Raw genomic sequence first — 15651 nt, 5'->3', positions numbered from 1 at the left:
TTCTATCTACAGACTGAGAATTCTATCCAGATAGATAGTGAGAATTCTATCCAGATTGTGAGAATTCTATCCAGATAGTCAGAGTTCTTTCCACATAGTGATAATTCTATCCAGATACATAGTGAGAGTTCTATCCAGAGACTGAAAATTGTATCCAGATAGATAGTCAGGATTCTACCTAGATGGTGAGGATTCTATACAGATAGTTAGAGTTCAATCTAGATGGGGAGAGTTCCATCCAGGTAGATAGTGACAGTTCTATTCAGAGGGTGAGAGTTCTATCCAGATAGATAGTGAGAGTTCTATCCAGTGAGTGCGAATTCGGTTAAGATAGATAATGAGAGTTTTATCCAGAGAGTGAGAATTCTATCCAGATAGCGAAAGTTCTATCCCAATGGTGAGAATTCTATACAGATAGTGAGAGTTCTATCCGGAGGGTGAGAACTCTATCCAGACAGGTAATGAGAGTTCTATCCTGAGAGTGAGAAATCTATCCAGATAGATAGTGAGAGTTCTATCCAGACCGATAGTGAGAGTTCTATCCAAATGGTGAGAATGCTATCCAGACCGATAGTCAGAGTTTTATCCAGATGGTGACAATTCTATCTAGATAGATAGTCAGAGTTCTATCCAAAGAGTGAGAATTCTATCCAGATAGTGAGAGTTCCATCCAGATAGTGACAGCTGTATCCAGATACATAGTGAGAGTTCTATCCAGAGACTGAAAATTTTATCCAGATAGATAGTCAGGATTCTATCCAGATGGTGAGGATTCTGTATGGATAGTTAGAGTTCAATATAGATGGGGAGAGTTCCATCCAGATAGATAGTGACAGTTCTATTCAGAGTGTGAGAATTCTATCCAGATAGTGAGAGTTCTATCCAGATGGTGAGAAGTATATCCAGATAGTGAGAGTTCTATCCAGATAGATAGTGAGAGTTCTATCCAGAGACTGAGAATTCTATCCAGATAGATAGTGAGAATTCTATCCAGATGCTGAGAAATCTGCCCAGATAGAGTTCTTTCCAGATAGTGAGAATTCTATCCAGATAGATAGTGAGAGTTCTATTCAGATGCCTCTATCTGCCACTATCTGGAACTCTCACTATCTGGATAGAATTCTCACTCTCTGGATAGAACTCTCACTATCTATCTGGATAGAATTATCACCATCTGGATAGAACTCTCAGTATATATCTGGATAGAATTCTCACCCTCTGGATAGACCTCTCACTCTCTATCTGGATAGAATTCTCATTCTCTGGATAAAACTCTCAGCATCTGTCTGGATAGAGTTCTCACCATCTGGATAGACCCCTCACTATATGTCTGGTAGAATTCTCACCATCTGGATAGAACTCTCACTATCTGGATAGAATTCTTACTCTCTGGATACCAGTCCACTATCTGTCTGGAAAGAATTCTCACTATCTGCATAGAATTCTCACTATCTGTCTGGATAGAATTCGCACTACGTATCTGGATGGAATTCTCACTCGCTGGATAGAACCCTCGCTATCTGGATAGAATTCTCACCATCTGTATAGAATTCTCACTATCGATCAGGATGGGATTCTCATTCTGTGGATAGAACTCTGACAATCTATCTGGATAGAATTCTCACCCTCTGGATAGAACTCTAACTATATGGATAGAAATCTCACTCTAGATGGAACTCTCACTATCTGTCTGGATGGAACTCTCACCATCTAGATAGAACTCTCACAATCTTGATAGAATTCTCACCCTCTGGATAGAACTCTCACAATCTTGATAGAATTCTCACTCTCTGGATAGAACTGTCACTATCTGGATAGAATTCTCACCAGCTGGACAGAACTCTCACTATCTATCTGGAATGAATTCTCACTCTCTGTATAGAAGTCTCACTATCAGTGTAGACAACATTTTCACCATCTGGATACAAGTTGCAGTATCTGGATAGAATTCTCACTCTCTGGATAGAACTCTCAATATCTATCTGGATAGTATTGTCACCATATGCATAGAACTCTCACAATCTATCTAGATAGAATTCTCACGATCTGGGTAGAACTCTCACTGTCTGTCTGGATAGGATTCTCACCCTCTGGATAGAACTCTCACTATCTATACGAATAGTAGTCTCTCTCTCTGGATTGAACTCTCACTATTTATCTGGTAGAATTCTTACCCTCTGGCTAGAACTCTTACTATCTGGATAGAATTTTCACCATCTGGATAGAACTCTCACTATCTATCTGAAAAGAATTCTTACTCCCTTGATAGAACTCTTACTATCTATCTGGACAGAATTCTCACTCTCTGGATAAAACTCTATTTGTCTGGATAGAATTCTCACCATCTGGACAGAACTCTCACTACCTACCTGAATAGAATTCTTACTCTCTGGATAGAACTCTCACAATCTATCTGGATAGAATTCTCACTCTCTGGATAGAACTGTCACTATCTATCTGGATAGAATTCTCACAATCTGGATAGAACTCACACTGTCTGGAGAGAATTCTCACTCTCTGTGTGGAACTCTCACTATTTATCTGGATAGAATTCTCAACATCTAGATAGAACTCTCACTATCTGTGTGGATAAAATTCTCACCATCTGGATAGAACTCTCATTATCTGGATAGAATTCTCACTCTCAGGATAGAACTCTCGCTATCTGTCTGGATAGAATTCTCACAATCTGAATAGAACTCTCACTGACTGGATCGTATTCTTACTCTCTGGATAAAATTCTCACTATCTTTCTTGATAGAACTCACTATCTGGGAGGAAATCTCACTATCTGGATAGAATTCTCACCATCTGGATAGAATTCTCACTATCTATCTGAATAGATTTCCCACCATCTGGATAGAATTCTCACTATCTATCTGGATAGAATTCTCACTCTCTGGATAGAACTCTCACTATCTGTCTGGATAGAATTCTCACCATCTGGATAGAGCTCTCTCTTTCTTGATAGAATTCTCCCTCTCTGAATAGAACTCTCAGTATCAATCTAGATAGATTTCTCACTCTCTGGTTAGAACTCTCACTATCTACCTGCATGGAATTCTCACTCTCTGGATAGAACTCTCACTACCTGTCTGGATAGAACTGTCACCCTCTGGATAGAACTCTTACTATCTGGATAGAATTCTCACTCTCTAGATAGAACTCTTACTATCTGTATAGAATTCTCACCATCTGGATAGAACTCTCACTACCTATCTGGACAGAATTCTCAGTCTCTGGATAGAATTCTCACTATCTGCCTGTATAGAATTCTCACTCTGTGGATAGATCTCTTACTATCTATCTGGATATAATTCTCACCCTCTGGATACAACTCTCACTATCTTGATAGAATTCTCACTCTCTGGATAGAACTCTCACTATCTGTCTGGATAGAATTCTCATCCTCTGGGTAGAATTCTCACTATTTAGATAGAATTCTCACCATCTGCACGAAACCCTCACTATCTGTCTGGATGGAATTCTCACCATCTTGATAGAGCTCTTAGAGCTCCAGATTGAACTCTCACTATCTGGAAAGAATTCTCACCCTCTGGATAGAACTGTCACTATCTATCTGGATATAACTGTCCCCATCTGGATTGAACTCTCACTATCTGGATAGAATTCTCACTCTCTGGATGGAATTCTCACTATCTGGGAGCCCAACTACTCAGCCTCCCCTGACCAGCCCTACTTCTCCCCATGGTGGGGCACTGAGTCTTTATCAAAAGTTTCCTGGACAGCTTGAGTTGGAGCCAGAGCATGACTGTGATGTGGTCCTTGGCTCTGAAGGCTCTTGCTCTGTCCTAAGATGTCCTCAAAATGAGCCTGGGTAGTGGGACTTGGGTGGGGCCTCTGCTATTTCCCATGTTTTGATCCACTGCTCTTCCCCTGAGGCTTCTGCAGATGTGGTCAGGCCTGGCAGGGTGAAAGCCCAGTCCTTGGGGTCCCTCTGCCTCTCTCTGCTCTGCCCCTTGCTTCTTGGCTGAGGGTGGGGAGAATGTCCCAGAGCCCCATGAGAGGTGATCAGCATTGTGAGCTGGGCGTGCACCAAGCTCGTCACCTGTGAGCAGGTGCCAGGGAACAGGCCACCTGTGACTCCACATCCCCTGCTTGCAGTGGACCTGACCAGCATTGACAGGCGCAGCAGAGAGCAGGAATTGGCCACCAGGGAGAAGGCTCAGTCACTTGCAGCCCTGTTTCTAGAAAAAGTGCGTGACTTAGATGACTTTCTGTGGAAAGCAGAGACGAAGGATCTTGACGAGGACACCTGTGTGGAAAGGTAAGGTGGCGGGCGACTCTGAGAGGAGAACTCCCTGCAGAAGGTGGCTGCACGCATGACCTGGCCACATCTTCTGCCTCCCAGCAGCCTGACCCCACTAGACACCAACTACCTCCCGAGTCCTACGAAGATGCCTGGGGCAGTGCAGCAGTTTACCACACTGATCCGGTAATTATCTGTCATTTTATTACTGAACCCGCCCCCACCAAGTCTTTGTATATCACATTAAGCCCTTTCTATTAAAGTGAATTTAAAGGAGAAAGTGAGAGGTAGAGTCATTTGAAAAAACAGCATCCAGCAGGGCGTTGGTGGCTTATGCCTGTAATCCCAGCACTCTGGGAGGCTGTGGTGTGTGGATCACTTAAGTTCAGGAGTTCAAGACCAGCCTGAGCAACATGGTGAAAGCCCATCTCCACAAAAAATTATAAAAATTAGCCAGTTATGGTGGCGTGGGCCTACCTGGTAGGCTGAGGTGGAAGGATTGCTTGATTCCTGGAGGTGGAGGCTGCAGTGAGCCATGATGGCACCTTCACTCCAGCCTGGGCAGCAGAGCAAGACCCTATCTCAAAAAAAAGAAAACAGCATTGTTGGGACCAGCACTAACCTTCAGTGTGACACAGAACAGCCCTATTGCTTTTATTCTTTAAACAAAGTTAAGATATCCTCACGGGCTGGAAGATTGTAGAAATAGCGCATGGCCATTGAGAGAAAAGGAGACAATAGGAGGGAATGTCTAGTAAAAAGGGAAGTCCCGGCCATGCCAGCCCTCAAAGAAAGCCAGACAGCACTGTGTGGCGTGTGTCTTTCCTGATGTTTCCATGCACACACACGTTTTTAAACGTAGTGGGATCATACTCTGCGTGCTGGTCTGTAGTCGGTTTCTTTTCAGTTAGGGCAGCACCTCTACCTCCCATCTGATTGGGTCTTCCTCGGCATTCCAGTCAGTCTAGCCATAATCACCCACCCGTTAAGTCCATCTTGATGGCCAGATTATCTTCAGGCTTTTGCTACTACAAGCAATGAGGCAGCAGACATCATTGAGCGTACGTTTTTTCTTTTTAACACAGAGTCTCTCTCTGTCACCCAGGCTGGAGTGCACTAGGGCGATCTCAGCTCACTGCAACCTCTGCCTCCCGGGTTCAGGTGATTCTCCTGCCTCAGCCTCCCAAGTAGCTGGGATTACAGGTGTGCGCCACCACGCCCGACTAATTTTTTGTGTGTTTTTAGTAGAGATGGAGTTTCTTCACATTGGCCAGGGTGGTCTCGATCACCTGGCCTCAAGTGATCCACCTGCCTCAGCCTCCCAAAATGCTGGGATTACAAGCGTGAGCCACCATGCCCAGCCTATCCGTACATCTTTACGGACATAATTGATTTTTTCCTCAGGATCATTTCTTTGAGTAACATTGCCAAGCTGATACATTCATGATAAAAGTAACAATCATTTATTGAGTACCTACTGTGGGACAGATGCTGTCATCAGTTTTCTGATTTAATCCTCAGAGCCACTCTATGAGGCAGGTATTACCATGCCCATTTTTCATAGGAGAAAAACGAGGCTTACAGAGACTGTGACATTCCCAAGGTCACGGGGCTGGTGTATGCTGCTGCCTGAGCATCTCTTCCTTTTGGTTTTTAAGTCGTCAGATTTCCAACGACTTCCGAGACCTGCCCACCCTCCTCATCCACGGGGCAGAGGCCTGCCTGATGTCGCTGACCATCGGCTTCCTCTATTTTGGCCATGGGAGCGTCCAGCTCTCCCTCATGGATACAGCCGCCCTCTTGTTCATGATCGGCGCTCTCATCCCTTTCAATGTCATTCTGGATGTCATCTCCAAATGTGAGTGTGGCCCACTGGCATGGCCAGGCAGGACCTCAGCCACCTCCAAGCTGTGTTCCTCTCAGCTCTTGGGGAGCAGGTTTGATTTCATTGTGATTGTGATACACAAGAAGACAACAATGTTTTTAAAGTTTGCATGTTAATATTAGTATACAAATGAAAGTAAGTTACCGAGTCTTAGCTGTTCCTATCCTAGCAGGATTTACATTTGACAGCAAAACACGAGCTACAGAGTTGCAAAATCTGAAGAGCCTCGTCAAACATCTAAATTAGGATGGCTTTACTGTGCCTATTTTTTAAAAAAAACATAAGAGACTTGGGCAATATGATAACTATGAATTGTATTAAGAGAGTCTCCAAAACAGAAACACTGTAGATTTATTCTACTTTTTCATTCTCTTTTCCTTTCCCTTATTTTTTAGGTTACTCGGAGAGGGCAATGCTTTACTATGAACTGGAAGACGGGCTGTACACCACTGGTCCATATTTCTTTGCCAAGGTGACTGGGCAGGGTTGAGAGCAAGTGCCCCCCCACCCACCAGGGTGGGGGTAAGTGTGGAGAAAACATTGCTACAAGGAAGGCTTTTCTGAACCATGGGGCCGTGGGTCATGTGAAGTCACAGATGCCACCAGATGCCACATTTTCTAGGGAAGTTTCAGAGACTTGAACTTTTATTTTAAACATTTACCAAAACGCCAGGACTGTGGACCAGGAATGATAGTTTTCTGGTCAGAAGGAATCTAAAAAATAGAAGTCCTCATTGTATTTTACCTCTTCAGAGCCTCACTGTGGAGTAGGCCAGGCAGGTGTTTCCAGGAAGCAGAGGTTCAGAGAGGCTACGTGGCTCTCCAAGGCCACACAGCTACTTGATCTGGTCAGGGGGAGTAGGGACTTGAAACCAGGTCTTAGGACAGCAGGTACCCATTGATGCCCTGGGGGAAACAGGCTGAACTGCCCTAGAGGGAGCACTTGGCATCTACAAGGGGGAAGCCAGCACTGAGCTCATGCTCTTGGGTCCCAGCACACCCTCCTGCCACAGCCTCATCATCACCAGGAGGGAAGGTGGCCATCGGGGGGCATTGCTACTTTTAAACATTTATAATAACGGCAGTGAAGGTGTTGGCTTCATATCCTCACAAGGGCTGTTCTTTGCAGATCCTCGGGGAGCTTCCGGAGCACTGTGCCTACATCATCATCTATGGGATGCCCACCTACTGGCTGGCCAACCTGAGGCCGGGCCTCCAACCCTTCCTGCTGCACTTCCTGCTGGTGTGGCTGGTGGTCTTCTGTTGCAGGATTATGGCCCTGGCCGCCGCGGCCTTGCTCCCCACCTTCCACATGGCCTCCTTCTTCAGCAATGCCCTCTACAACTCCTTCTACCTCACCGGGGGCTTCATGATAAACTTGAGCAGCCTGTGGACAGGTAAGGCCTGTCCCCCGGGCCTGGGCCAGCTTTGTTTGGACTCATGTGGCTGGATGAAGCCTGCTTTCATCTGGAGATGGACACTTATCACTTAGATCCAACTCGAGGCTGGCGCTTCCGGAAGCAGAGGCCTTTACCCACTGCCGTGGAGGCCAAAGGAACGATTCCGTTAGAGATTCCAGATGCATCTCCTCCTATCCCACAGCTGATATCCAGAAGTCTCCCTTGACTCTCTCCCTCCCTCTCCACATCCACCTGTGAGCCAGGCCGATTCTGCCTCCTGTTTCTCTGAAATATCTACTTGGCTGTGTCCCCAACCCTGGCCACCATCGTTTGAGCCTGGGCCACTGCCATAGCCTGGTCTCTGTAACCTGGGCCCCTCCACATCCCTCTCGACTCAGCCATGCAGAGTGAGCTTTCCAAGGTGCAAACCCATGCCCCTCTTTGTTCAAATCCTCCTAGGGCTGCTCAATCCCTGCGGCCTCCCCAGCTTTCTGAAGCTCCCAGCACACCCCACCCTCTCACCTCTGAGCCTGCCCAGCTATCTCTGGGAATGTCATGCCCATCTTCCATGGGGCCTCTCTTCTGCCAGGGCTTTCCTGATGCACCCAGGCAGGGCTCATTTCCTCCTTCCCCTCTCCATACCATGCCACCTCCATAGGATCAGGGCACAGGCTCCATCGTCTCTGGTGTGGGGCCACTGAGTCTCCTCAGCCCACACAGTCCATGAAGCTGAGCACGTGCAGGGATGCCTCATCAAATCCCTCTCGAGAATTGCTATGGATCAAATGTGTGGGTGACCCCATGGCCTCTCAGCTCCCTTGGCCGCAGTCCGTGTCCACAACCCCTCTGCCCTTTTGTCTCTTGGTCTCTCTCCCCTCCTTGCTCATCAGAGAACTTGGGCCAGAGCCACCACGGCCCTGTCTCAGAGTGGGATGTGCCCTTGTACAGGTCAGAGAGACTGTGTGAATGTGAGGAGACCATGGGAATATGGGGAGACTGAATACGGGGGAGACTGTGTCAATATAAAGGAGATCATAGGAATACGGGGAGACCATGAGAATAGGAGGAGACCATGGGAATATGGGGAGACTGAATACGGGGGAGACTGTGTCAATATAAAGGAGATCATGGGAATACGGGGAGACCATGAGAATAGGAGGAGACCATGGGAATATGGGGAGACGGTGAGAAGATGCGGAGACTGTGTGAATATGTGGGAGACCGTGGGAATATGGAAAGATCATGCAAATATGGGGAGACCATGGGAATATGGGGAGTCTGTAGGAATGTGGGGAGATCATGTGAGTATGCAGGAGACCGTGAGAATATGGGTAGACCATGGGAATATGAGGAAAGTGTGAATATGGGGGAGACCATGTCAATATAAAGGAGCCGTGGGAATATGGGGAGACTGTGGGAATATGGGAGAGACCATGTCAATATAAAGGAGATTGTGGCAATAGGGGGAGACCGTGGGAATATGAAGAGACTGTGTGAATATGGGGGAGACCATGTCAATATAAAGGAGATTGTGGGAATAGGGGGAGATTGTGCGAATATGGGGAGACCATGGGAATATGGGGAGACCGTGGGAATATGGGGAGATCATGTGAATATGCAGGAGACTGTGTCAATATAAAGGGGACAGTGGGAATACGGGGAGACCATGAGAATATGAGGAAACTGAATATGGGGGAGACCGTGTCAATATAAAGGAGACCGTGGGAATATGGGGAGACTGTGGGAATATGAGCAGACTGTGTGAATATGGGGGAGACCACATCAATATAAAGGAGATCGTGGGAATATGGGGAGATTGTGCGAATATGGGGAGCCCATGGGAATATGGGGAGACTGTGTGAATATGGGGGAGACCATGCGAATATGGGGAAACTGTGAGAATATGAGGGAGACCTGTGAGTTACGCGGCTCTCTGTCTCCAGTGCCCGCGTGGATTTCCAAAGTGTCCTTCCTGCGCTGGTGTTTTGAAGGGCTGATGAAGATTCAGTTCAGCAGAAGAACTTACAAAAGGCCTCTCGGGAACCTCACCATTGCGGTCTCAGGAGATAAAGTAAGCGGGGAAGTCCTCAGGTTCTAAATTATTGGACATCCGGCTGCCCATCCTCCTAATGAACCCACTGCATGTCTGTGTCTCCAGATCCTCAGTGCCATGGAGCTGAACTCGTACCCTCTCTATGCCATCTACCTCATCGTCATTGGCCTCAGCGGTGGCTTCATGGTCCTGTACTACGTGTCCTTAAGGTTCATCAAACAGAAGCCAAGTCAAGACTGGTGATTCACGCCAGACGCCTGCCCGCTGGTGGGGGACCTGAGCAGACCCTTCAACTGCACTCCCTCCTCAGGAGCCCCTTCCTGGGGACAGTGAGGACAATGACCCTACAGATGCTCAGCTACATCCGGCCCATGGTGCTGCAGTGGCACAGACCAGCCACAGGATGGCAGTAGAATAAAGACAGTCGAAAGGGATTTCTGCTCACTGGCAGGAGACTGCGATGACTGGGAGTGAGAAAACCTGCACTCGGTGGCACCTACAACGTTGCTAATTTATTTCCTTTTGATATGCATTTATATAGGCAACTCGATATAGGATGGGAGCAAACTAGGAATGAATTGAGTAGCTAGACTGTGCAGGAATTGTTGGAACCTGGAGGGAACAATAACAGTAGCTAGCAGATTTGGCTTCATCTTCCAGGGGCCCCACACTCTGTGGTGAGCCACCATCAATACAGAAAGTGACCTAAGATGTACCAGCAAGATGCCATCCCTTCTTTTTGTGTGGGGTCGTGGGCTCCAAAAGCCAACGTGAACAATTAAAAATTTATTGAGCATCTACTCTGTGGCAGGTCCTGTGCAAAACACTTTAGGTGGACAATCCTTTGAGGTAAGTGGTATCCCATTTTATAGGTGTGAAAACTGAAGCGAAAATTCATTTTCCTAAGGGCACATGGATACTTTGTGGTGGAGTCATATGGGGATCAGAAAAGCCTTTGAGGCCTTTGGAGTTAGAGGGCAGAAGGCAAGGCCTGAGCTGCTGTAACGCTTAGGAGTTCAGGAAGGCTCCAGAAGACAAATGGGGTCTATAGAGGCTGTGTTAACTCAGCCAGGCTGAGTTGCATTTCACTAACTGATATGGTTTGGCTCTGCGTCCTCACCCAGATTTCACCTTGAATTGTAATAATCCCCACGTGTGAAGGGCGGGACCAGATGGAGATAATTAAATCACAGGGGTGGTTCCTCTGATGCTGTTCTCCTGAGAGTGAGTGAGTTCTCATGAGATCCGACGGTTTTATAAGGGGCTTCCCTCTTCGCTCGGCTCTCATTCTCTCTCCCGCTACTCTGTGAAGAGGTGCCTTCCACCATGATTGTAAGTTTCCTGAGGCCGCCCCAGCCGTGCTGAACTGTGAGTCAATTAAACCTCTTTTCTTTATAAATTACCCAGCCTTGGGTATTTCTTCATAGCAGTGTGAGAGCAGATGAATACACTGACCCTGCCTGGGTTTCAGGACCAGCCTTGAACCTTTCACAGTGGCCAGAGGATGTGGTGGCAGAGGCCCAGGTTGCACACTTCATGCCTGAGTGTTGGGGACTATCTGACCCAAAACAGGTGCACAGAGGTCAGGAGAGGATGTTCCCAAAGGAAAATTAGAGTTTAGATCAAAAGAAGGGGAAGGTGGGTGTTTGGGAGGCAAATAGCAAATACTCTTTGTAGGTTCACTAGAGCCTTGCTACTCCAAGTACCATCGCTGGGCCAGCAGAATGGGCACAGTTGGAGCTGATTGGATAGGTCCCATGAGCCTCAGGCCCCACCCAGGCTCAATGAGTCAGTCTGCGTCTTAAGAAGACCCCCTGGTGATCTGTGTACATTCAAGCACGCTGCCGTTTTCCAAAGCACCTGCAACACTCAGGATGCTTGCACGGTCATGTTGCCACCATCCAACCTGCAGACCCCATTCTTGAGATTCACTGGGAGGTCCTATCATGTCCTCCATAGCAAGGGGATCTAGATCAGAATCAAGCCTTGGATCTAGTTCTCAAGTCTCTTTGTTCTCTTTCAGTTTAGGAACAGTTTGTCAACTTTCCTTCACTTTCTTGACCTTGATACTTAATTTTGAAGGCTGTCTCTCAATTTGGGTTTATCGGATGTATTTTCATGATTAAGCTCAGGTCACACACTTTGGGCAGGAATATCACAGAAGTGATGTTGTGTTCTGCCCGGAGGCACATGATTTCAACTTGTCCCATACCAACAATGTTCACTTTGATCACTTGGTTAAAGGGGTGTCTGCTAGGCTTCTCCACAGCCAAGTTACTATTTTCCCTCCCTTTATAATTAATAAGCATTTTATAAGTGGGTACTTTGAAACTATGTAAATCGTGAACTTTCCGTTTATTGATTTTAAAATTTTGATTGATGTAAACCTGTGGTTTCTCATTGTATCCAATGGATTACAACCCTTTACTATTGTGATTGATTCTGATGCTCAGCTTGTCCCTGATTTGGCCAGTGGGAACCCTGTCGAGCTGGCTTCTGCATCCTTTTGATATGTCCTCATCATCCTTTAAGGGCTGAAACAACCAAGAGTTTCAGGCTTTTTTTTTTTTTGAGACAGAATCTCATTCTGTGGCCCAGGCTGGAGTGCAATGGAACGATCACAGCTTACTGCAACCTCTGCCTCCCAGGTTCAAGCGATTGCCTTGCCTCAGCCTCCCAAGTAGTTGGGATTAACAGTGCCCACCACCACACCTGGCTAATTTTTGTATTTTTAGTAAAGACAGTGTTTCACTATATTGGCCAGACTGGTTGTGAACTCTAGGCCTCAAGTGATCCACCTGCTTCGGCCTCCCAAAGTGTTGGGATTACAGGTGTGACCCACCGCACCCAGTGTCACAGGTTCATCTTATATTTTCCTATCCCAGCCCTGGAATCAGATGTTTCTCCAGAGAATCTGGGTTCCTCTTAGTGGAAAACGGTATTTAGAAGCCAAGGTTTTGGTGATAAGTATGCTCATTGCTTTTGGAACATCTCTGCTGCCAGGCTCTCAGTGAACAGAGTTAGGGTGTGTGTGTGTGTGTGTGTGCACGCGCGCGCGCACGCACGTACATACCTAACTACACGAGTTTACTCTGATAACATCCAATTCCAATCCAGCATCACAGAGTTGATCCTCGGTTCTTCCCTCTTCTCTAATTGTGAGAAACCTGGCTTCCATTACCCTTAAGTTATTTACTCATTTGATTAACCGCCTGCATGTAAGTGATCTCCCATCTACACTGCCACACCTTCCCCTGTGTGGACATCCTGCCTACCCTGCTCAGGTTCTAACTCCCATGTCCAGCTTTCCCTGAGTCTGCAGCTGTCTTCCTCGCCCTCCCCTGGCCCACCACAGCTTCCCCCCACCTCCCTGTCACTGTGGTCCCCTAATGGCGTTAGGCCTGAATGCAGAAGGGGGAAGGATGAAGAGGACGTTGGTATCTTGCCTTAACTCCCCAGGTAATTCTTTTTTTTTTTTGAGACGGAGTCTCGCTCTGTCGCCCAGGCTGGAGTGCAGCGGCGCGATCTCGGCTCACTGCAAGCTCTGCCTGCCGGGTTCACGCCATTCTCCTGCCTCAGCCTCCCAAGTAGCTGGGACTACAGGCGCCTGCCACCACGCCTGGCTAATTTTTTTGTATTTTTAGTAGAGACGGGGTTTCACTGTTTTAGCCAGGATGGTCTCGATCTCCTGACCTCGTGATCCGCCCGCCTCGGCCTCCCAAAGTGCTGGGATTACAGGCGTGAGCCACCGCGCCCGGCCCAACTCCCCAGGTAATTCTAATGTGCAGTGATTGACAGCCACTAAGATATATCACCTGACTTTGTGAGTTCACCATTCGGTCTACAATGGGTTTTGGTAACTCAGTGGCTCTGTATGCCGGGCTGAAGGGGGAAAAGGGCAAAGTGCAAAGGCAGGAGGGATGGAGAAACTATAGCAGCTGCCATTTATTTGTGTTTTTTCTACAGCGGTGGTTCTCCACCCTGGTTGCCCATGCTGGAGCTTTAACAAAAGCCGATGTGGACCCATTGCCCAGAGATTCTGATCCCATGGGTCTGTTTTGTTTAAAATGCTCTTCAAGGCATTGTGAGGCCAGGAAAACAAAGAACCAAGGCTCGCCCGGGCACGGTGGCTTACGCCTGTAATCCCAGCACTTTGGGAGGCCGAGGAGGGCAGATTACGAGGTCAGGAGATGGAGACCATTCTGGCCAACATGGCAACACCCTGTCTGTACTAAAAATACAAAAATTAGCTGGGCATGGTAGTACGTGCCTGTAGTCCTAGCTACTTGGGAGGTTGAAGCAGGAGAATCGCTTGAATCCGGGAGGCAGAGGTTGCAGTGAGCCGAGATTGAGCCACTGCACTCCAGCCTGGGTGACAGAGCGAGACTCTGTCTCAAAAAAAAAAAAAAAAAAAAACCCAAGGCTCTCAAGGCATGCATGCTGTTCAGCAAGCCCTGCCCTGCATTGCGAAAGGGTAGAGATTGTTTGTCAGTATTGAAAGCATGGCTTGCAAAGTTTTCCTGTTAAGAGTCAGATAGTAAATATTTGGGACTTTGTGGGCCGTATAGGCTCTGCTGCAATTACTTAACTCTGCTGTTACAGTGTGAGAGCAGCTGTAGACTATAGTAATGTACAGCTGGTGTGGCTGTCTTCTAAGAAAATATTATTTACAAAAACAGGCAGGTTGCTAGATTTGACCTGAGGCTGTAGTTTGCAGAGCCTTGGTAAAGGTTTTCAAATTTGCATTTTAAGCCCTCCAATTTCAAGTTATGCTATTGGTGGGGAATTTTAATTAAACAGAAAATAATCACCAATATTGGCTCAAATATTTCCTGATTTAAAAAAAAAAATCTGCTCTTGTTCCTATAAATAGTATATAAGATGTAATCTTGCCCTGGGTTAAACCAGTCTACAGAGGTAGATCTCACATTTGCTTTTGTTTTCTTCTACTTCCACTCGTCTTGATCCCAAATTAAACAGCTAGCAACAGAAATGTTTAGATCTATGTCAAATCGAAGTGTTAACAGACCTGGGAACAGGGGTTCCTCATAGTGGCTTAGCACAGCATACAAACCACTTTCCTTTGGCCCAACTGGCCTTGGGGTCTGGAGCACCAAACAGGCCCTGAGGAGGTGTGCAAGGGACTGGAATGTGGGGAAAGTGATGAAATATTTTGTTGGTTGGCCTTTGCTTGTTTGCAAAATATATCCAATGCTCACACCTGAGAGACAACAGACATCCTTATTTGCAAATAGCCCGCACTAGATAATTTAGATTTCAAGTCATCTGTCATTCGTACTTGATAATGATTTGTTCTTGATTTAAAGTGGCCTGGGTACACAGCAACATCCTCTGTCTTTATCACATGAGCTCTTCTGAGGCAGCTTCAGCAGGGTAGGCAGGCAGGCAGATGGAGCATAGCCCATTTTCTGCCGGTGCACTAGGAACAGCAGCACGTGTGGTGGTAGCAGCTAATAATTAAAACAATGTTTAAGCAGTGGGTTGAGATTCTTAAACACATACCAACTCAAAAAACACTTCTCTGCTTTCTATGTAATAGTGCTCACATCATTTGTATGATTGTCTCTTTAAAATTGGAAATATTCTTGTTTCCCCAAACTGCTAATAAGTGCTACTGACCCAGGCTAAAAATCTTTCAGCTGGGCACAGCGGCTCATGCCTGTAATCTCAGCACTTTGGGAGGCTAAGGTGGGTGGATCACTTGAGGTCAGGAGTTCAAGACCAGCCTGGGCAACATAGTGAAACACCACCTCTATCCCAAATACAAAATTAGCCAGGCACAGTGGCAAGTGCCTGTAGTCCCAGCTACTCAGGAGGCTGAGGCAGCAGAATCACTAGAACCCGGGAGAAAAGGCTGCAGTGAGCCTAGATAGCACCATTGCACTCTAGCCTGGGCAACAGAGTGAGACTCCATCTCAAAAATAAATAATAAACAAGACTCTACTTTAGAGAACTCTCTGAGGATAGATCTCAACAGCCAACCATTGTCCAAACAACTGTGCAAGGGCAGGAAGACTGAAGC

The 15651-nt window shown here is 46.8% G+C and overlaps 1 protein-coding gene across 2 annotated transcripts in view; it reads left to right on the top strand.

Annotated features, from left to right (window-relative positions):
* The window catches only part of ABCG8 (ATP binding cassette subfamily G member 8), a 30794-nt gene extending 19784 nt beyond the window's left edge, over nt 1-11010 (top strand). The window contains exons 7-13 of one of the 2 annotated variants that reach the window (XM_063618079.1): nt 4126-4288; nt 4373-4456; nt 5929-6128; nt 6551-6627; nt 7285-7552; nt 9499-9626; nt 9714-11010. In XM_063618079.1, the coding sequence (XP_063474149.1) occupies nt 4126-4288; nt 4373-4456; nt 5929-6128; nt 6551-6627; nt 7285-7552; nt 9499-9626; nt 9714-9851 (1058 nt within the window). In that variant the 3' untranslated portion in view covers nt 9852-11010. The remainder of the gene's footprint in view (nt 1-4125; nt 4289-4372; nt 4457-5928; nt 6129-6550; nt 6628-7284; nt 7553-9498; nt 9627-9713) is intronic. The other variant, XM_055243392.2, reaches the window with a different exon arrangement.
* The last annotated feature ends 4641 nt before the right edge of the window (nt 11011-15651 follow it).

The sequence above is a fragment of the Symphalangus syndactylus genome, chromosome 14, assembly GCF_028878055.3.
Source record: "Symphalangus syndactylus isolate Jambi chromosome 14, NHGRI_mSymSyn1-v2.1_pri, whole genome shotgun sequence".
Taxonomy (NCBI): Eukaryota; Metazoa; Chordata; class Mammalia; order Primates; family Hylobatidae; genus Symphalangus; species Symphalangus syndactylus.
Note: the sequence above shows the minus strand (reverse complement) of the source record. Positions and strands in the feature narration are given on the sequence as shown.